This window comes from Cololabis saira, chromosome 5 (genome assembly GCF_033807715.1).
Source record: "Cololabis saira isolate AMF1-May2022 chromosome 5, fColSai1.1, whole genome shotgun sequence".
NCBI lineage: Eukaryota > Metazoa > Chordata > Actinopteri > Beloniformes > Belonidae > Cololabis > Cololabis saira.
In genome coordinates, this window is record NC_084591.1 from 6,298,708 (window position 1) to 6,322,053 (window position 23,346).

The following is a 23,346-nucleotide window of genomic DNA, read 5'->3' on the forward strand; positions in this document are numbered from 1 at the left end:
ACATAGTATTCTTTCTTCTGTCTTTCTTCTTTTTTTCAAAACATCTTATAGTAACAGCTGAAAATGTTCTTGTTCACTTCCCATGAAAACAAAAAAAAGTAATCTCACCACTAATCTATATGAACGTGTTCACTTTTCTCTCAAAACAAAAACATTGGCTTTGACCATGTTTGGAACTAGAATATCGTGTATGATGAAGAATACATCATTTCTAACACCACATAGCCGGCAGAGGTGTCAAGTAACACAGTACAAATACTTTGTTACCTTACTTAAGTAGAAATTTTGGTTATCTATACTTCACTGGAGTAATTATTTTTCAGACGACTTTTTACTTTCACTCCTTACATTTTCACGCAATTATCTGTACTTTTTACTCCTTACATTTTAAAAACAGCCTCGTTACTCTATTTAATTTCGGCCTTTAAATAAAAACTATCCAGTTAAATTGCTCCATCCGGATAGAGTGAATTTGGTTGTGGTTGTTTCAGATGTTCTTGTCCAGTTTTGTTCTTACATCCGTTCCCTCAGATTCCTGCAACTAAACTTGGATGTACATTCCAATAAAGGTTAGGATAAATGATAACATGCCTCTGAAGTTTGACTTTTTGAACCATTACAATACTTATAGGCAACTAGTCATCATATCTCCTGCTCTCTGAAACACATGTTAATGCTCAATAGTACACATATATGGTTCTTTAATATATTTGCATTATACTAAGATGCATTCATTTTCAATGGCCTTTGTCCTTAATGGCTTTTTCCCCCTTACATTACTTTTACTTTTATACTTGAAGTAGTTTAGAACCCAGTACTTTTATACTTTTACTTGAGTAAAAAATTTGAGTTGATACTTCAACTTCTACAGGAGTATTTTTAAACTCTAGTATCTATACTTCTACCTGAGTAATGAATGTGAATACTTTTGACACCTCTGATAGCCTAACCCGAGAGCCGGAGACATGTGTGTGTGCAGTCTACTGTACATTAGATCCTTGACAGTTCAAATTCCCAGCACAATCCCTCGCCCCGCCCATGGGCGTGTCCTCGGGATGAACTGACCAATAGCGTTACGCCGGGGGCGTGGCCTGTTGCGTTAGCCCCGCCCACTCCCGCTGCTGCCGAGCGGGGATTGTTTTTCCTGATTTCCACTTTGCAGCCACTGCTTCTCCAATTCCTTATTTTAAACCACACGCCACTGACAAGTTGCTTTTTTTTTCACCACGTTAGGAGGCGAAGCCACACGTAACGGATCCTTAAATCCCCCATCGGTGAACTTCTTTGGAGAGGAGAGAGAGAGGGGTGAGTTCAGCCGAATCCATTCAGCAAAGCTAACGCGGCTAGCTCGGTGGCTGCTTTTAAAGTATCCTCTCCGCGGGAGATCGGCGTCCCTTTGCATGCCATTCCCTCGCACTCGCACGTACCTGGCGCTCCGTGGAGGATTATGGATGCATCTGTGAATGCTTTCGCCCTCGGCGAGCGTGAGCGCCAACAGCCCCCCGTGTTGTTTACATTAGCTGGGAGCTAACTGCTACTCCCGGGCGACGAGATCCTGGCGGGGGCGGGGCTGTGCTGCCCCCCCGGGCTCCGCGCTCCCAATGGCGGGTGAGCGCAAACTCGAGCCCGGTGCTTCCCTGCGCTGCAAGGCCTCAAACAGTGGAGCCACGTTTATTTTAATAAATACGTAAAAATACATTTATTTTTTTTTAAAAAGGGCTTCAAAACAGAAAGCTGGATTGGTATAAGTCACAAAAAGGCGAGTTTGTTGGTGGGTTTGACTCGAGCGAGGACGAGCCTCGCCGTTTGTTATGGTGTCGACCGTAGACGTATGTGTGTGTACGGTGTTGACGGGCGACTGTTGTTGCTGGTGATGTTTTCTTTATTTGCAGCCAACCAGACTTCTTGTGGTTGTGTCCTTTTGAGAACTCATTCATAGTGCTGGGGGAAGTTGTGAATGGAGACGGGCTCCCACGTTCCCGCAGCACCTGTTCGCTGCGCCGGTGACGTAGAGGTGACGTCACTGAGGAGGCTGAGCGAGAATCAGAGCTGAATTCAGGGGAGATTCACATCACAGATCAGAGCTGAATTCAGGGGAGATTCACATCACAGATCACAGCTGAATTCAGGGGAGATTCACATCACAGATCAGAGCTGAATTAGAATAGAATACTTTATTGTCAATGTACCTGGGTACAGTGAGATTGAACGCAGCATCACCTCTCCAGTGCAAGACAAATAAGAAACAATAGTGCAAACAATAAGAATATAAGAAATATAAATAATATAAAAAATATAAAAAATGTTAAGGTGCATTTGAATAGTGAAGACCTGAGATTCTATTTACAGATGATAGTATATAGTTACACATGTAGTGGAATATTGCACAGATGGTCCAGGAGAAGTATTGCACGGTAAAAACAGTAACGGAGACATTCACGAATTCAGGGGAGATTCACATCACAGTAAAACACACTGTTATATACAGAGCTATCACAGGATGGAACACATTACCGTATAACATCAAAATAAAGTTTTAAAAATGTGATTTTCTGGATTTTTTTTTTAGATTCCATCACTCACAGTTGAAGAGTACCTATGATAAAAATTACAGACTTCTACATGCTTTTCAAGTGGGAAAACCTGCAAAATCGGCAGTGTATCAAATACTTGTTCTCCCCACTGTATGTCATAAGTATAATATAAAGTATAATAATATTATTATATAATATTATTAATATTATAATATTCGTATATAATAATATTATATAATGTCATCTTGTTTCAGCCAGGATAAACGGTAAAGAGTGGAACAGTGCTGCTGTTGCTGCTGTTACCATGGTAACAGCTGCTACTGCTGCTGTGACACGTCACTTCCTCCCAACGGCAGGAAGTGACGTGTGCGCTCTTAATAGTACGTCCGAATTAATGCACACTACTGATATTTACTCAAAAGTGTGCCTAACTTAAGTAAACTTTTTAGTATATACTGTTTGGTATGGCATTTCAGATGCACTGATGGAGTCGACATAAATTTAAACATAAAATTCCTCAGCAGAGCATGGAAGGTGGGGACGTAACAATTAACAAATAAAGTGCTTGCACTTGTCCATCCTGGAAGCTTAAGGAGGATCCTGAATGCATCATTATATGCTACCTGCAACTTCTTTAGCTTGGGCTTGAGCTGTTGCTCTGATGAACTCTCATAATTAATAGAGTCTCAGAGAAACCAATCACCCTGCAATAACAATAATAACAGTAATTATCTATAACACTATCACATGCTGTAACAATGCACCTTCCAGCAATAACCATGTCTGCCTCATTCTGCTGCACCTTTCAGTTTTGTAATTGTATATATGTTAATAAGTGCCACATTTGTTTATTTACTGTTTGCTATTTTTAAATCTGGGTACAGCGAGTGAAATAACCAGAGTCAAGTTCCCTGTTGGACAATGTTCAAACTTGGCCAATAAAGATGAGCTGTGCACATATGGAATCTACGAGCAGCTTGTTGGCCTGAGCATAGAGCTGACAGCACTGACGCTGGATGTCATTAGGGCTGGGCGATATGGACCAAAAGTCATATCTCAATATTTTCTAGCTGAATGGCGATACTCGATATATATCGATATTTTTTCTGTGCCATAATTGGGGTTTCCCCCAAAGCATTATAGCATAGCATCTCTGTTAGCTTCATTTTTTTCTGAGGCAAACCCTTAAAAAAACAGTCAGTTTTAATACAAAGCCTCGTGCCAAATGTCACACAGGTAAATTTATTAACAGAGGTCTGCACAATATCAAAATGTATAAAACGAATGAAATAAAAATAAACTGCCTGCATATATAGAATAAAAATGCTTCTTGAATAAAAGAAAAGAAATATCTCTTTCCTGCATAACAATTAAATTAAAATACACCGTGCAATTAATACAATGTAGACAGTAACAGGCAGACTTTTCCACTGAGGTTGACAGTTGTGCAAATAACAAAACATTTGTGAAAATCTCAAATAAAACATTCGAGTCAACTTGTCACAAAATAAGCTATATCAAAATCATAAAAAAAAATACTTTTTTTTTTTTTAAATCGATATAAAAGATATTGTCTCGTACCATATCGCATTTGAAAATATATCGATATATATTAAAATCTCGATATATCGCCCAGCCCTACCTCATACTGCTGCACCTTTCATTAAAAAAAAAAAAATGTACCGGTATATGTTAATAAGAGGTAAGAGCCATTTGTCTATTTACTGTACAGTGAGGGAAATAACCAAGTCAAATTCCCTGACTTGGCCAATAAACCTGATTATGATACAATTTAAAAGTGAAAGGTGCAGCAGTATGAAGTAGTCATGGTTATTGAAAGGTGTATTGTTACAGCATATGATTGTGGTTATTATTATTATTATGATTATTATTATTATTATTGCACAGTGGTTGATTACTCTGAGACTCTGAGTGTTGAGAGTTAATCAGAGCAACAGCTTGGGGGAAGAGTCTGGAGGTTTTGGCATAAATAATGATCATTCTTTTTTTTTTTTCTACATTCCTTCTACAATTTCTCAGTTGTTAAAAAAAAAGTATCATCTGTGCATACTTTTCTAGCCTTAATGTTGTTGGTAGGGATCTTTTTTTTCAGCACAGATTATGAGGCATTTGTAAAACCCACTGATCCCGATCCAACACTACTTTTGTGTGGAACAAACTAAAAACATCTGGCTTTACTTAAACACTTCACAAAAAATGTGATAGGATCTTGATTTAACTTACAATAATAGACAAAAACAATATGCTCACACTGATAACACTCCCATTTAACATTCATAGTGCTGGAGGAAACAGTGTCTATTATTGTGACTTCCAGGAAGATCATATAACATTGCGTTTTTTTTGGCAAATAAATCCAGAAAAGCTTTTAATTCCAGGGCAAATGCTTTCTCTTTTTTTGTTTATTTCAACTGCCGATGTCACTTAAGGCTGTTGACATGTGATGTATCAACAATTAGGATTAAAGCGACTCTGTTGCCTCGTGGTTGTACCCCATCATCATTCTATACCCGATCCAACTATTTAGATAATATTGGGCCTGAAATAAGAGATATTGATTTTGGATCAGCGCACCCATATTTGCTGAAAAGCCCCAAAACATCCCCATGTTCAGGCAAAAGTGCAATCAGACCCGTGATGTTGTTCCACAGTGGTACATGCAAGTGTCATACAAATGGCACACTTGTGCATACAATCCCGAGTAGCTGATTACTTTGAAGCTACTGGCATATTTGTCCCGCTAAAAGAGTTAGAAATCTCATCAGATCAGTGGTCAGCGTATGTCTAAGCCAGGGGTGTCAAAATCATTTTGCTTGGCGGGCCGGATTTGACCAATTTTTTTCTCGCGGGCCGCACGCTCAAAATAACAAAAACGGTGCGAAAAAAAAATATTTTTCTAATTATTTTTTTTTTACTATTGTTATCTAATCCAATATCAGTTTAGTTAAATTTAAAGGTAATATGCACTTTGTTTACACTTTAATTATGTAAAATATATTTCTTCAGGATCTTTTCTTGAAATTTCTCGTTTTTTTTTTCAAATTATGTAAGATACTTTTAATATCATTTTACAAAGATAAACAGAAACAAGTATGTTTTTTTTAAAATATTTTGCTTTTTTATAGGAAATTTAATTAAAAGCAAAATCTTTATTACATCTGAGAGTGTTTCTTTGTGATTTAGAGATTTTTCCAGTACAATTAAGTGTATCTATTCTTAAAAATTGGCGCGGATATTTACGCCAGTGTGCCGAAAAAGTTAGCACTTCTCTTTTAAATGTTTTACTTTGTCACTTTTGTTGAAATTCTCCGAATAAATATCTTCTATCATCTTTTTTAGCAGTGATATTTTTCCTGCGAAAAATTTAAAAAAAAACCCACCGTCGACAAAGAAATAAAATCAGCAAATGCATTCTAGAAAACTAAAAAAATGTCGAAAAACTGCTCTCTTTGTGGAATAACGATGGATTTGTAGAAGAAATATATTATCGGATATGCTGCGATTCATGGCAATTATTTATGCCTTCCTTTCTAGTAAATTAACATTTCGGTTTTTTGCGTTGGAAACTTCTCGCGGGCCGCATGAAAATCTCTCTCAGGCTGCATGCGGGCCGCACATTTGACACCCCTGGTCTTGGGCTGGGCGATATATCGAGATTTTAATATATATCGATATATTTTCAAACACGATATGGTACGAGACAATATCGTTTATATCGATTTAAAAAAAAAAAATTTACATTTTTTTTTAATGATTTTGATATAGCTTATTTTCTGACAAATTGACTTGAATGTTTTATTTGAGATTTGCAAAAATCTTTTGTTATTTGCACAACTGTCAACCTCAGTGGAAAAGTCTGCCTGTTACTGTCTACATTGTATTAATTGCACAGTGTATTTTAATTTAATTGTAATGCAGGAAAGGGATATTTGTTTTATTTTATTCAAGAAGCATTTTTATTCTATATATGCAGGCAGTTTATTTTTATTTCATTAGTTTTATACATTTTGATATTGTGCAGACCTCTGTTAATAAAGGTACCTGTGTGACATTTGGCACGAGGCTTTGTATTAAAACTGACTGTTTTTTTAAGGGTTTGCCTCAGAAAAAAATGAAGCTAACAGAGATGCTAACAGAGATGCTAACAGAGATGCTATGCTATAATGCTTTGGGGGAAACCCCAATTATGGCACAGAAAAAATATCGAGATATATATCGAGTATCGCCATTTAGCTAGAAAATATCGAGATATGACTTTTGGTCCATATCGCCCAGCCCTACCCTGGTCTAAGCCAAGCGGCAAAGCTGACCTGCTGGCACTGTATGTATTGTTACGTTACAAGTTAAAGAGTATTGCCATATGCTCTTCAACGGTCTTTACATTCCACCAAGAAGCTGATTTAATAGATTGCCATAACTTGACATAAGTCTCTCGGTTTTAAATGGTCTCCTTGTCTTTTATTCCCAGGTCTCGCAGCTCTCAAGAGTATGAGTTCATAATGAAGCGGCGTCTGGAGGATCAGGAAACGGTTTTTGCGTCCCAGCAGCGGCGCCTCGCTGGCAACACGGAGGCTTTCCAGCATCGTGTCCTGGCCCCTGCTCCAGCACCGGCGGTGTATGAAGCCGTCTCCGAAAACATGCAGCCCACCGCCGGCGTCCAGTACTCCGTCCCACAGGGATACCAGGTACTAGGAATGGGCGATATTTTACCGTTGACGATAAACCGTCAAAACAATTCCTCATGATAAGAATTTGTTCATCTCGTGGTAAAAACGATAAATTCCCGTTGATGACGTTTTTGTGTAAAGCTGATTTATGGATGGATGGATGGATGGATGGATGGATGGATGGATGGATGGATGGATGGAAGGAAGGAAGGAAGGAAGGAAGGAAGGAAGGAAGGAAGGAAGGAAGGAAGGAAGGAAGGAAGGAAGGAAGGAAGGAAGGAAGGAAGGAAGGAAGGAAGGAAGGAAGGAAGGAAGGAAGGAAGGAAGGAAGGAAGGAAGGAAGGAAGGAAGGAAGGAAGGAAATAAATAAGAAGGAAAGGGGAGAAGGCAGGGAGAAAACAAGGAAAGGAGGAAGGAAGGGAAAAAACAAGGAAAGGAGGAAGGAAGGGAGAAAACGAGGAAAGAAGGAAAGGAGAAAACAAGGAAAGGAGGAAGGAAGGGAGAAAACAAGGAAAGGAGGAAGGAAGGGAGAAAACAAGGAAAGGAGGAAGGAAGGGAGAAAACAAGGAAAGGAGGAAGGAAGGGAGAAAACAAGGAAAGGAGGAAGGAAGGGAGAAAAGAGGAAGGGAAGAAGGAAGGAGAGAGCAGAAGGAAGGAAGGAAGGAAGGAAGGAAGGAAGGAAGGAAGGAAGGAAGGAAGGAAGGAAGGAAGGAAGGAAGGAAGGAAGGAAGGAAGGAAGGAAGGAAGGAAGGATAAATTCCCGTTGATGACGTTTTTGTGTAACAAACATGGCGGATCTGAGAGCGAGATAGATTTATAGTTGAAAAGGTGGAGTTGAATTAGTATTTTTTTTATCGTCATTTTTATCGTTATCGGGATAAATGCCAGAAATTATCGTGATACATTTTTTAGTCCATACCGCCCATCCCTAGCAGGTACTACATGCTCCGTTTGTTCAGAGCGAGCCTCTGATACTTTACAGTTAAAACAAGGTTAAACAGCAGTTAGTTTCCCTAAGAGCTCTCATGTGGTGTTTTTTCCAGCACATCTCACTTTATATCAAGTTGATTTACTGATTTGATTTGATTTGATTTACTGTGCACCCCTTCTTGACTTTTATGACACGGTCACAGGGCCTGCAGGTCAGTGATTTAAATGAAAGGTGTCTGCCCCCCCAGGTCCCCCCTGTAGCCCAGAACAGCGGCGGTCATGGGCACACTCCCAGCCCAGCCGTCCACCCCGGACCTCACCACCACAGTCCAGCGGTGCAGCCTCACGGGCCCGCGGTGATGTCAGGACACGGCCACACAGCGGCCCCGCAAGCCTCCGCTCAGGGCCACCAGCAGTTCCAGAGGCTTAAGGTCAGTTAGCCACCTCGCATGTCTTACATCCCATGCATAACGTCATGGATTCGTAGCTCCAAGTAAGTTGAAAGAAATGAATAAACAGCGTGAAGGAAAAGTCTGCAGACCCCTTAGATCAGGGGTGTCAAACTCATTTTGCTTGGCGGGGCCGGATTTGACCAATTTTTTTCTCGCGGGCCGCACGCTCAAAATAACAAAAACGGTGCGGAAAATGTTTTCTCTGATTCTTTTTTTTTTACTATTGTTATCTAATCCAATATCAGTTTAGTTAATTTTAAAGGAAATATGCACTTTCTTTACACTGCAATTATGTAAAATATATTTCTTCAGGATCTTTTCTTGAAATTTCTCGTTTTTTTTTTTCAAATTATTTAAGATACTTTTAATATCCTTTTACAAAGATAAACAGAAACAAGTATGTTTTTTTTATATTTCGCTTTTTTATAGGAAATTTAATTAAAAGCAAAATCTTTCTTATTACATCCGAGTGTTTCTTTGTGATTTAGAGATTTTTCCAGTACAATTAAGTGTATTTATTTTTAAAAATTGTCGCGGATATTTACGCCAGTGTGCCGAAAAAGTCAGCACTTCTTTTTTAACAGTTTTACTTTGTCACTATCCTCGTATTCAAAACTGAAATTCTCCAAATAAATATCTTCTATCATCTTTTTTAGCGGTGATATTTTTCCTGCGAAAATATATAATAGTAGTCAGTTAATGAAAATAAACGACCGTCTACAAAGAAATAAAATCAGCAAATGCATTCTAGAAAACAAAATTTTTTTCGAAAACTGCTCTATTTGTGGAAGAAATATATTATCGGATATGCTGCGATTCATGGCAATTATTTATGCCTTCTTTTTAAATTAACATTTTTTGTTTTTTGCGTTGGAAACGTCTCTCGGGCCGCACGAAAACCTCTCTCGGGCCGCACATTTGACACCCCTGCCTTAGATTAAAGTGGTTGACTACATCAATTTGCTATAAAATGTGTTTATCTGACCTTCGTCAAAGTCACAACATCAGATAAAAATAACGTGTTTAAGATGATAACATACCATTATAATCTTGCATGCTTTTATTGAACATTCACATTGCTGGTGGGGGGGGGGAGTAAATGTGACTCAGACCTGCACAATGTTCAGGCGGACGCTTTTACAGACTGCTTCACCTCAGATACATTTCTAAGTCGTCTGGTGTGAGCTGGGAGCATTTCTGTGGGTTAAGGTCTCGGCTCTGACGGGCAGATTTGATGTTTCTGGAACCGTTCTGTGGTTGACTTGGTTCTCAGGGTCACTGTCCTGCTGTGTCACCCAACTCCGGCTAGACTTCAGCCGGTGGACAGACACCCTGACATCATCTTGTAGGAAACTTAAAGAAGCACTATGTAACTTTTCCACCTTAATATCATATTTCCAGAGTCATTGTGATGGTACATCAACTTCCAACAGGTTTAATGAACCTCTGTCATGGTCTGAGGGAGTCTGTATCGCCTTCACTGGCACTATGTAACTTTGAGGAGCATGGTAGGAACCCTGCCACACTTAAAAAACTACACATTGTTACGTCTTTGACTGCTTTACGGCATACGTCACTTCCCCCTCCTTCCTGATTCGTAGTCGAGACGAAAATGGGCGGGGCTTGGAGCACAGCTCTGCAGAAGCTGGTAACCCGTTGCTGTTGTAGCTGCAGCAGCTCCACACAACAGATGTGGGGAAAAGATCCTAATGGTTTAACTTCTCACCGCTTTCCTGCTCGGAGGCAGAACCACGGAGGCCGAGTATCTGATATAACAGAGTAAAAGAGTCGTCGGGTCGGTTGGATCGCGGCTGTAACGACCAAACATAAACTTCCACACATGATCACAAACAAACACGCAGACCGGGGTCGGATCAAAACACGGGTTTTAATCCCCACTTCTCCAGCAAAACGCAGTTGCTGGACAGCTCTCTGCGGTGCAATTAACCCCAATCTTCAGATAAAACTAGTTTGTTGAGGAAAAAATATTAACTCTATTTGTAGCTGCAGAGGAAAAAATAATCTCACGAGGAAAACAAAAATATTGATCACGCCTCGAAGCCTCTTCAGCATAATATAGTAGTAAAAAAAAAAAGAAAAGAGAAGTAAGAGTAATACAAAACATGTACTGTATGTTGTACTATTATACAAATTTATTGAAACACATGGCGAGTCAAACATTTACCAAAGCAGCTGCCAAACACTCCTAAACAAGGTAGTAAGACGTGGGTTGTGCAGAACTGCGGCAGTAAATCCTCATCGGAGGTCCACTCTTTGATAGGGATTTCATATGGATCCAAACCGTTAATAATAATATACATATACTACTCCCTGGCTTCCTTGTTTAAGGTATCCCGGTAAATTCCAGTTCCTTTCCAGCAGTTTCACATCTTTTTTTTTGCGTTCCGTCTGTTCACTTGGTGAAACAGAAAAGTAGTTTTGAAAGTCCGTCCCGTCTTCATTCGCTATCAAAACAAATGCACGCGACGGGCACAGGATCTTTCCGGCAGTACGCGCTGGTGCTCATGGGTAACGTAGTGTTCTTTCTGGTAAAGCACTACCGCTTTTGTCCAAAGGAGCTGCCAAACTCAACAAAAGCTGAGAGTTACATTGTGCTGCTTTAAGTCAACTTGTATTTCCCCCTTAATGGTGGCAAGTGGAGCAGGCCCTGAGGCAATGAAGCACGGCCAGAATATGATCTCTGTCGTTCTTCACCCGTGGTAAGGCTTTGCACCGTAGCTCTGAGCGTCGTTCCTAAACGGCTCCGCTTTTGTTTCATCAGTCCTCAAAACCTTTTCCCAGAACGTTGCACATTGCTGAAGTGCTCCTTGCCAAATGTCGGGCATGCAGTAAGTTTTCTTTTTGAGCACTGGCTTCCTTTGTGCTGTTCTGTCATGGACACACAGTCTGTTCCAGTGACGTCTCCAAGACTTTAGCCTGTTACTCGTGGTACGTCTTTACCTCATTGATGATTGGAGTTGTCTCGACTGGGCGGCCACCTCTAGGAAGAGCAGTTTCAGCTCTTTTGGCCTTTTAGAGATAATGTTTTACAATGTGGAGTCGGACCGATGGTTGCCATAACCCACTCAGTTTACTTTCAAACCTTAGGTAGGTTATTGATCAGGCCGTTTGTGTTCAGAATTCATGTTCACATCAGCAAACTTTAAATGTTGTATAGCCAAACAAGACCTCCAGGTAGGCCTGGTCCATGTGGCCTTTTACATTCACACCAGTATGAACATTCTATATTTCTACATTAAAACATTATTACTCATTTTAATTTTGCTAATTATATACTAATTTTAAACTTAGGGGAAATCACAACTAAGTCAAAGTTACCTAAACGGTATTTATTAAACAGTGAGTGGCACAAACGTAAAATTGCCATTTCAAAACAGAAACAAACCAAAAAAAAAAAAATGTCACAGACACAACATTTCAAAACAAGAAATTACTGCACTTTTGTGCGCGATGTAACTCACTTGGCATTTCAAAACACAAAATTAAAGTGCACTTTTTGTACGTAAAGCCACTACAGTATTTTAAAACAAATAAAGTGCCTTTTTGTGCATGTTGTCACTAAGATGACTTTCAAACAAAACTAAATTAAAGTTTACCTGTTGTGCATAATGCCAATAGGATATTAAAAAAAATATATAATGCACTTTTTTGCAGGATTTCACTGGTAATTTCACAATCAGTAAAAAAAAAAAAATTTGCTGCATAATAATGGAATGAATTCAAATGGCGAGAAAAAAGTGTATTTATTAAAAGACCCTTTTAGTTTTTTTTAGTCTTACAATCCTGTGTTTGCAAACACAATACTTCAACATATAACAATTCACAAAAGGTGAATGAGGTTCATTATGGAAAAGTTCAGATCTTTAGTTTCAGTTTATGAAATACATGTAAGTAAAAAGAAAAAAAAAGTAGTTGTATTTTGTGCACGGTTGCGTGCAACGTCATTCCTGTCCCGAGCTATGAAAAATCTAACCGGTTTGCAAGTTGAACGAGTTGTGAACCAGCACTGGCCCAGAACCAGGAACCGGTTTGGTGGAAAACGCACACGAGGGAGAGATGAGAGAGTGAAAAGCCTGGAGTTAAATATCCGCGGCTAAAAGCAAATGCGTGACAAGGTATACTCGAGTTTCACAACATAGTCATTTTCTACAAGCCGCGATATATAGAGTATATTCGATATTTTTTATTAATTGGAGTCCAAACTCCTTTTAACTTAGCTTGAAGTAATTAGCCTGTTTGTTCTCTTGTTTTTTTCTTCCAGCACTGTAAATCTTTAATGTATCTTTTAAAGAAAGACAACTTGATAAAACAGTTTTTGTTTGCTGGCAGCTTAGACTTAGTTTAAGATCAAATCACATTTTATAGAAAATTAATGCAGAAAACCATTAAATTGCAAGGGATGTTTCCACTGTAACACACTGTTACAGCTTTTTGGGAAATTGAAAATGTTTTTTTTTTTTTTTTATGCACTTTCTATTGATTTAAAGCTGCTCTGTTAGTTCTGTCTGTCAAATGTGTAAAATTCGATCACTCTGGTCATTGTAGAGTGTTTTACTACCAAAAGTATTTCACGCATGAACGTCAGCTTATTTCTGGAGAATGAGCGGGGAGCCGGGCCCACACTTCCTCTGCAGTTGTCGTTGGCACGTCCACCTCACAGCAGGAGACGCAGCCTCAAAGCCGGACGTGTCACGTGACACTCAAGTAGAGGACAAAGCGTTTGATGCACCTCAGAATTAGTTGCTGAGACTCCCCGATGAATGTTTGTATTGATATCACCGGCATTTGGATCTGAATGTATCCTTTATGTGATTGAGCAAATGTACCGGTACGGCGGGAACTATGTCAACATTTTTGAAAGTTGACACCCACCCACCCCATCCACACTTTCACACACACTTTTCATGCCAGCTGTTTATTTTGCTGTCATGTTGTTTTGGGAAAGAATTTGAATTTAACATCAAACTTCCTTAACTTATGGCTAGGGCTGGGTATCGATTCAAATGTCAAGAATCGATTCCGATTCTTAATATTCAGAATCGATCATCATGATTCGATTCGATTCAATATTGATTTGGCTTAGTGTTATTTAAAATGTTTTTTGAGCTGTTGCCTGAATTATATGACTCAGATATAAATAACTCAAACAGGCCTTTCAATATCCATTTAAAGTGCAAAAAAGAAAGAAATTGCAACAGTTCATGCAGTAAACAAATCATTTTAGCTTATCTAATTTATTCTGTCACCACGCACACATATTGCCATGAAGCACCTGCATTTTTCAGAAGTGTTATGACAAACTGTGTGTCCGACTACCGGGATTAAAGTTCACCTGGCGAAAATGATGGGGAAAAAAAATAAAAAATAAAAAATAAAAAAAAATAAAAATAAATTGATCTTTAGACATAAGAATCGATTTTTAGGAATTAATATGAGAATCGATTTAGAATCGGAAAATCGATTTTTTTCAACACAGGCCTACTTATGGCAACGCTAGCATCGGTAGGTGATACACTGTTTTGTCATGGTAGACACAGCAACTTTTTGTCTGTTTGTTAGTTGTTTTTCCGAGATCTTGACTACAGAAGGTTTTACTGGGTCAATTTCCGGCTTTTCAGCAGCTTCTAGTCTCACTTTAGCATTTTACTGGGACCTAGATCTCTTGTTTTATGGCAGTTAGTGCAAGTAGAAACGAGGGGAGATGTAGCTTAAAGTGACGTGAGGGAATGTTTGACATTTTTTAGCTCAAAGGCGTGGAGGTTAAATTGTTTTGACAAAAATGTCCACGTTTTACTCGTTCAGTCATTCTCTTGTTTTCTCTTCCGTTGCTACTGTTTTTGAGTCACTTGGTTAGCTTGGTCGTTCTGTGAGCTGGTTTCATTGTCGTTGATGTGTCACGTACTGCAACAACTATAAAGGTAGGCACAAGGGATCATGAGAGCTAGACGATATTTACAAATATTAATCAAATATTCCTTTGAATGGAAGTGAAAATGAAGAGAAATTATATTTTTCTGTGAGAAATGTGTGATTTAGCTGCTATTTGAAAGTGCTAACATCATAACTCCCTCCCACAGGAAGTACTAAGCCTTATCTGCATGTGTAGGTTCCTCTGCACCTGCTGTCTTCATTCATTTAATTATTTATTCAAACAGGTTAAAACAAAATCAAAAAAATAATCAGAATACATAAAATGTATATACCAAAAAAAAAAACATAAGCAAAACAAAGCAAATTAAAGAGACAAATCTATATGTAGATAAATATTTCCTGTTTGAAAGGGTGTAGGACGAAGTTTCAAAAAACTTTTCTAGTCCTACCCCTTCTAATGTTCTGTTTTTACCATTTCTTCATTTCATAGAACTTCTAAAAGAAAAGCATAAAAGAAAAGAAAAGGTGGTTCAGCTGAGCAAGGCACTCTGGTCACTGGCTGTCAGTTCATGTGTCCATTTTCGTTTTGTATCCATAAAGAGTATGGATTTTAAAGATTTGTTTAAACTTACTTAGTGATTTGCATGATTTCATTATATCTTTGCAGTTGTTCCACAGATTAACTCCCTTTGTTCGTACATGCTGTTTTTTAAAATTGCATATTCCCCTGAGATTGTTTATTTTCTGTTATTTGAAACAACTTCTGGATGTCTTGTGGCAACTGATGAGGATTTACTTTGTGCATGATTTGTAAAGTTTTGAAGTCGACCAGATCCTTAAATTTGAGTGTTATCAGTTTTATGAAGAGTGGGTTTGTTGATTCTCTAAAGGCCGCTTTATTTACAATTCTTATTGCTACTTTTTGAAGTTTGACTATTGTATCCGTATTTGTTTTATATGTGTTCCCCCACACTTCCACACAGTAGCTCATATATGGAAGTATGAAGGAGCAGTACAAGGTGTATAGTGATGATTGATTAAGAAGGTGTTTGACTTTGTGTAATATTGCAATTGATTTGGATATTTTGGTTTTAAGTGGTAGAGGTAGTGGTTCACATATGATGCACAAGCTGACAGTAACTCGGGAGCTAAAGTTGCAAACATTTGCATTCTCACAGTGCAATAAAAAGACTGGTTTTACTCTAAAAACCCTGTTATAAAGTCTGGATCAGACCTCTGTTGCTAAGTTTTAACAGAATTGTGTCCATCCTGTTCCCTCTGTGTCAGGTGGAAGATGCTTTATCTTACTTGGATCAAGTGAAGCTACAGTTCGGTAACCAACCTCAGGTCTACAATGACTTTCTAGACATAATGAAAGAGTTCAAGTCCCAAAGGTAAGACACTTGTTTGATTTCACTTGAAGGATTCAAAACATTGTTGACTCGAACTCGAATGGGAATTTACAGGACTGTCACAGAAAATTAGAATATTGTGATTTTCTGTAATGCAATTACAAAAACAAAAATGTCCTACATTCTGGATTCATTACAAATCCACTGAAATATTGCAAGCCTTTTATTATTTGAATATTGCTGATCATGGTTTACAGCTTAAGAAAACTCAAATATCCTATCTCAAAAAATGAGAATATTCTGGGAATCTTAATCTTAAACTGTAAACCATAATCACCAATATTAAAATAATAAAAGGCTTGCAATATTTCAGTTGATTTGTAATGAATCCAGAATGTATGACATTTTTGTTTTTTTTAATTGCATTACAGAAAATAAAGAACTTTATCACAATATTCTAATTTTCTGAGACAGTCCTGTAAATTCACACCTTTTTTTGTTTCGGTGTTTTTCAGCATCGACACTCCCGGGGTCATCAGCAGAGTTTCGCAGCTCTTCAAAGGCCACCCTGACCTCATCATGGGCTTCAACACTTTCCTTCCTCCCGGCTACAAAATTGAAGTCCAGACCAACGACCTGGTCAACGTGACGACGCCCGGTCAGATCCACCACATCACCCCTCACGGCATCTCGGTCCAGAACATCCCCATCACCGGAGCGTCTACTCAGCACCAGTCCCCGCTCCCCCCCGTCACCACCACCGCGGCTCCAGCCATCCTCACGCAGCCCACCCCGGCCAAGATAAGCAAGGCATGAGCCCCGACGTCGTACCCCAGAGGTCACTAGGGCTGGGGATCGATTCAAATATCAAGAATTCGATTCCGATTCTTAAGATTCAGAATCGATTATCACGCTTTGATTCGATCCAGTTCGATCCGATATTGACTTGGGTTACTGTTAATAAAACAGTTTTTTCAGCTGTTGCATGAATTACATGACTGTCTAGTTATGCAACATATTAAAACTAGTATTATATTGAGATTAAATGGCAAGTATTGCAGCTAATGATGCTGTAAGGACCAATCAGCTCCCAGAATGCTGATAGAACTGCTTTCAGAAACATCATGTGGGTCAGAATTATCAAACAGATCCAGGGAGGAAACAGAGACGGATGAAATCGGTTTTATTTTTTCCCCATTTATGAGAATTTGGTTTTTAACATTTATGCAAATGTAACCCCAAGACAGTATATAAAGCAAAGAAATATAGACAATTCATGCAATTATAACTGAAAACTTTAATGTTTTCATACCTTTAAACGTATTTAAAGGCAAAAACATGGCACCAGTTATTCTCGTGTCCAACAAAATATTACTTTTTTGGGGATAAACAAAAAAAGTACCAAAAGTTGTAATGTAATGATGGGAAAAAAAAAAAAGTCTTTTAAATCAATCTTTACACATATGAATCGATTTTTAGGAATTAATCAGAATCAGAATCAGAAAGGGGTTTATTGCCAAGTTTGTTAACACACACAAGGAATTTGTTGTGGTGATTGGTGCAATACAGTAAAAATAAAAATATAAAAGCAAACAAATATATGGAGATAAAGTAAGAGATAGAATAAAGTAAAATGTATAAACAGAAATAAACAGAAATGTACAATATGAGGATTAAAAAGTGCCGGATATGAATCTTTACAAAAAGTGACGTAGGATGACAGATGACAGATAAAATGTATAAACAGAAATGAACAATATAAACAGAGATGTACAATATGGGGTTTTTAAAGTGTCGGATGTGAGTCTCTACAAATGTAATATGAGAATCGATTTAAAATCGGAGAATGGATCTTTTCAACACAGGCCTAGAGGTCACCAGAGAATGTGGTGTTTCTAGATAAGATAAGATAATGCTTTAATAGTCCCACAGAGGGGAAATTTGTAGTTTACAGCAGCAAAGGGGATAGTGCAAAAACAGGCATCAATAGAAATAGTAATAACACAGTAATAATATCAGTATGACGCACTATAAACAGTAAACTGGTATATACCATAATTATAATAATAAGAAAAATAAATAATAAGAAATACTGGTATATAAAAAAATAACAGACGGATATTTACAGATGGTTATTTACATATTGCACGTTGCAGTGAATGATATATTCTGTGGTACTTACTGTGTTTGTGTCAATGCTGCAGCCTCTTCAGCCGCAAGCGGTGACGCCGAGCAGCCAGAGCAATCCGTCCATCCCCGCGTACACCTCTCCCCGCTCGCCGCCCGTGCAGCTCCATCCTCCCATCAGTGGGACCCCCACCGGGCCGCCCTTGCAGAACAACCAGCCCGTGGAGTTCAACCACGCCATCAACTACGTCAACAAGATCAAGAACCGCTTCCAGGGCCAGCCAGACATCTACAAAGCTTTTCTGGAGATCCTCCACACGTACCAGGTCAGTGATTTCCACATCATTTAAGGCAGGGGTGTCAAATGTGCGGCCCGAGAGAGATTTTCATGCGGCCCGCGAGAAGTTTCCAACGCAAAAAACCGAAATTTACTAAAAAGGAAGGCATAAATAATTGCCATGAATCGCAGCATATCCGATAATATATTTCTTCTACAAATCCGTCGTTATTCCACAAAGAGAGCAGTTTTCGACATTTTTTTAGTTTTCTAGAATGCAATTGCCGATTTTATTTCTTTGTAGACGGTCGTTTATTTTTATTTTTTATTAACTGACTACTATTATCTATAAAAAATATCACTGCTAAAAAAGATGATAGAAGATATTTATTCGGAGAATTTCAACAAAAGTGACAAAGTAAAACAGTTAAAAGAGAAGTGCTGACTTTTTCGGCACACTGGCGTAAATATCTGCGCCAATTTTTAAAAATAAATACACTTAATTGTACCGGAAAAATCTCTAAATCACAAAGAAACAGTCTTGGATGTAATAAGATAAGTTGCTTTTAATTAAATTTCCTATAAAAAAGCGAAATATAAAAAACACATACTTGTTTCTGTTTATCTTTGTAAAATGATATTAAAAGTATCTTACATAATTTGAAAATAAATGAGAAATTTCAAGAAAAGATCCTGAAGAAATATATTTTACATAATTAGAGTGTAAACAAAGTTCATATTTCCTTTAAAATTAACTAAACTGATATTGGATTAGATAACGATAGTAAAAAAAAAAGTGAATTAGAAAAAAGTTTTTTTTTTTCGCACCGTTTTTGTTATTTTGAGTGTGTGACCCGCGGTAAAAAAATTGGTCAAATCCGGCCCGCCAAGCAAAATGAGTTTGACACCCCTGATGATGTTTGCATTTTTGCTCACTTTTAAAATGAGGATGCTTTTGTTCTGAATTCCTCTGCACCTTTTAATGCTTGTGCCACAGAAAGAGCAGCGCAACGCTAAAGAGGCCGGAGGGAACTACACGCCGGCTCTGACTGAACAGGAAGTGTACGCTCAGGTAGCCCGGCTCTTCAAGAACCAGGAGGACCTGCTCTCGGAGTTCGGCCAGTTTCTCCCGGACGCCAACAGCTCAGTGGTGAGCAGAGAAATTTCATCAAATCAGGGCCGTTCCGCCGTTTAGAGCAGATGTGCTTCCGTACGTCCGTACCTGAGTCCAGCTTCTTTTTGTTTTTCTACTGTTCTCAGGCAAAGTCATGATTTCAGGACTTATTAGGGCATGTTGTTTTGCTGAGCAGGTTGCAGTTCCTCCCCAGACCTGAAGAGGTCCCCACCGGCAGTGGTTTTTTTTCCCAGTGAAATTAACAGAAGTAGGGAGAATGACACATAAACGGGTGAATAAATAAAATATATACTTCTAGTATATATCAGCGGATGTTGTACTTTGTTTGGTGTCCGTTTAGGGGATTTAATGTACTCTTTAAACTCAAGTAAGAAACCTTTAAAGTGGGTTGGAGTTTTGGAGTATTTACATTTGTGTATGTGACATTTTCCATACAGAATGAACAGGTTTATAATAAAAGTGGTGATTTTCGTCATGGACAAAATAAAATATCACACTCCTAAAGTCAATTGAGACACTATACCAGGGGTGTCAAACTAATTTTGCTTGGCGGGCCGGATTTGACCAATTTTTTTCTCGTGGGTCACACGCTCAAAATAACAAAAACGGTGCGAAAATGTTTTTTTCTAATTCTTTTTTTTTACTATTGTTATCTAATCCAATATCAGTTTAGTTAATTTTAAAGGAAATATGCACTTTGTTTACACTCTAATTATGTAAAATATATTTCTTCAGGATCTTTTCTTGAAATTTTCGTTTTTTTTTTTCAAATTATGTAAGATACTTTTAATATCATTTTACAAAGATAAACAGAAACGAATGTTTTTTTTATATTTCGCTTTTTTATAGGAAATTTAATTAAAAGCAAAATCTTTCTTATTACATCCGAGAGTGTTTCTTTGTGATTTAGAGATTTTTCCAGTACAATTAAGTGTATTTATTTTTAAAAATTGGCGCAGATATTTACGCCAGTGTGCCGAAAAAGTCAGCCCTTCTTTTTTAACTGTTTTACTTAGTCACTTTTGTTGAAATTCTCCGAATAAATATCTTCTATCATCTTTTTTAGCAGTGATATTTTTCCTGCGAAAATATATAATAGTAGTCAGTTAATAAAAATAAACCACCGTCTACAAAGAAATAAAATCGGCAAATGCATTTTAGAAAACTAAAAAACTGTCAAACTGCTCTATTTGTGGAATAACGATGGATTTGTAGAAGCAATATATTATCGGATATGCTGCGATTCATGGCAATTATTTATGCCTTCCTTTTTAGTAAATTAACATTTCAGTTTTTTGCGTTGGAAACTTCTCGGGGGCCGCATGAAAATCTCTCTCGGGCCGCACATTTGACACCCCTGCACTATACAGTTTTGTGAAAAAGTGTTTGCCCCCCTTCCCGATGTATTTTTTTGCATGTTTGTTGCACTTAAATGTTTCAGATCATCAAACAAATTTAAATATTAGACAAAGATAACGCAAGTAAACACAAAATGCAATTTTTAAATGAAGGTTTTTATTATTAAGGGGAAAGAAAAATCAAAAACCTACATGGCCGTGTGTGAAAAAGTGATTGCCCCCAATCACTGGTTGTTCCACCCTTAGCAGCAACAACTGCAATCAAGCGTTTGTGATAACTGGCAATGAGTCTTCTACAGCGCTGTGGAGGAGTTTTGGCCCACTCATCTTTGCAGAATTGTTGTAATTCAGCCACATTGGAGGGTTTTCGAGCATGAACCTCCTTTTTAAGACCATGCCACAGCATCTCAACCGGATTCAGGTCGGGACTTTGACTGGGCCACTCCAAAGTCTTCATTATGTTTTTCTTAAGCCATTCAGAGGTTGGACTTGCTGGTGTGTTTTGGATCATTGTCCTGCTGCACGAACAGATGGCCGGACTTTCTCCTCCAGGATGTTTTGGTAGACAGCAGAATTCATGGTTCCATTTACCACAGCGAGTCTTCCAGGTGAAGCAGCAGAACAGCCCAGACCATCACACTACCACCATATTTTACTGTTGGTATGATGTTCCTTTTCTGAAATGCCGTGTTACTTTTACGCCAGATGTAATGGGACATACACCTTCCAAAAAGTTAAACTTTTGTCTCGTCAGAGTATTTCCCCAAAAATCTTGGGGATCATTAAGATGTTTTCTGGCAAAACTGAGACGAGCCTTTATGTTCTTATTTCTCAGCAGTGGTTTTCATCTTGGAACTCTGCCATGCAGCCATTTCTGCCCCGTCTCTTTCTTATGGTGGAGTCATGAACAATGACCTTAATTGAGGCAAATGGGGCCTGCAGTTCTTTGGATGTTGGTCTGGGGTCTTTTGTGACTCTTGCATGAGTCGTTGCTGCTCTTGGGGTCATTTTGGTCGGCCGGCCTCCTGGAAAGGTTCACTGTTCCATGTATTTTGTCATTATGGTTCCATTTTCTGTGGTTCGCTGGAGTCCCAAAGCTTTAGAAATGGCTTTGTAACCTTTCCCAGGCTGATAGATCTCAATTACTTTGTTTCCCATTTGTGTCTTTGGATGGCAGCATGATGTCCAGCTTTTGAGGATATTTTGCTCTACTTCACTTTTGTCAGGCAGGTCCTATTTAAGTGATTTCTTGATTGAGAACAGGTGTGGCAGTATAATCAGGCCTGGGTGAGGCTGGAGAAACTGAACTTAGCTTTCCAAAGATGTGATAAACCACAGTGGATTCATGTTTTAACAGGGGGGGCAATCACTTTTTCACACACGGCCATGTAGGTTTGGATTTTTTTTCCCCCTTAATATTAAAAACCTTCATTTAAAAACTGCATTTTGTGTTTACTTGTGTTATCTTTGTCTAATATTTACATTTGTTTGATGATCTGAAACATTTAAGTGCGACAAACATGTAAAAAATTAAGAAATCAGGAAGGGGGCAAACACTTTTTCACACAACTGTATATTGTTCAAATTGAGAGCAGAAATTGAAAGATGGAGCACAGTGGTAGAATAAAACCTGCAGTGGTTAATGTGTTTCCACTAGCAACAAGTGTTCACATTCCCCCTGTTCCAGGGCGATGGGCGGGTCAGGGTGAGCAGAGCAGGGGAGAGAGTGATGGTCTGATCCAGCCTTTCTCAACAGGGGTGTCGCGGCACCCTGGGGTGTCCTCTGACTGCTTTAGGGGTGTCGTCAAAAAATTACCTATTCTGACATTTCATTTATAAATATATGAATGCATACATAAATGCTTTCTTTTTGCCTATGAATGAATGAATAAATAAATAAATAAGATACTGTATTTTGACGACCATTAGGCGCATATAAACGTCTTATTTTTTTTTTAAACTGTGCCGGGCGCCCAATGACGCAATGCGTCCATTGTGTTATTGTAAGGCGGACGTAATTGAGGCCACCATGAGAACGTTAAAGGAGGAAGCAGGGGCGCGTGAATCACCCGTGGTTTGCGAACGTGTTAGAGACCATCATCATTAGAGACCAGCTGACTTACATCCCGGTGAATCACACGGTGGAGAGGAAGGGGACCAGCACGGTGACGATGAGAAGTCATCGTTCACTGTTGTGCTTGGTTGCCACGCTGATGGACAGAAACTATGGTGATTTTTAAAAGAAAGACTTTGCCTAAAGAGACTTTTCCAGCTGGAGTCATTATAAAGGCAAATGAAAAGGGCTGGATGGATGAAGGGATGATGATCAAGTGGCTGAGGCAGGTCTATGTAAGGTGACCCGGTGGTTTTTTCCACACATCACCATCGCTGCTGATCTGGGACTCTATGCCGCCCATCTCACAGACAATGTAAAGAAAGAAGTGAAACATATGAACGCTGTGCTTGCTGTTATTCCGGGAGGTCTGACGAAGGAATTCCAACCGCTGGACGTCGGTGTGAACCCACCGTTCAAAGTGAAGCCTGAATTATGGTTCCGCGTTAAATCGACGCAGAACCTACGCCGTAGGGGACGGCGTAGCC

General features: G+C 38.7%; 1 protein-coding gene across 1 annotated transcript in view; it reads left to right on the plus strand.

Annotated features, from left to right (window-relative positions):
• The first annotated feature begins 1,122 nt into the window (after positions 1-1,122).
• sin3aa (SIN3 transcription regulator family member Aa) overlaps positions 1,123-23,346 on the plus strand; it is a 42,069-nt gene continuing 19,845 nt past the window's right edge. The window contains exons 1-7 of the mRNA XM_061720840.1: positions 1,123-1,305; positions 7,024-7,240; positions 8,401-8,583; positions 15,784-15,890; positions 16,364-16,658; positions 18,053-18,301; positions 19,250-19,402. Of these exons, the coding sequence (XP_061576824.1) occupies positions 7,055-7,240; positions 8,401-8,583; positions 15,784-15,890; positions 16,364-16,658; positions 18,053-18,301; positions 19,250-19,402 (1,173 nt within the window). The 5' untranslated portion in view covers positions 1,123-1,305; positions 7,024-7,054. The remainder of the gene's footprint in view (positions 1,306-7,023; positions 7,241-8,400; positions 8,584-15,783; positions 15,891-16,363; positions 16,659-18,052; positions 18,302-19,249; positions 19,403-23,346) is intronic.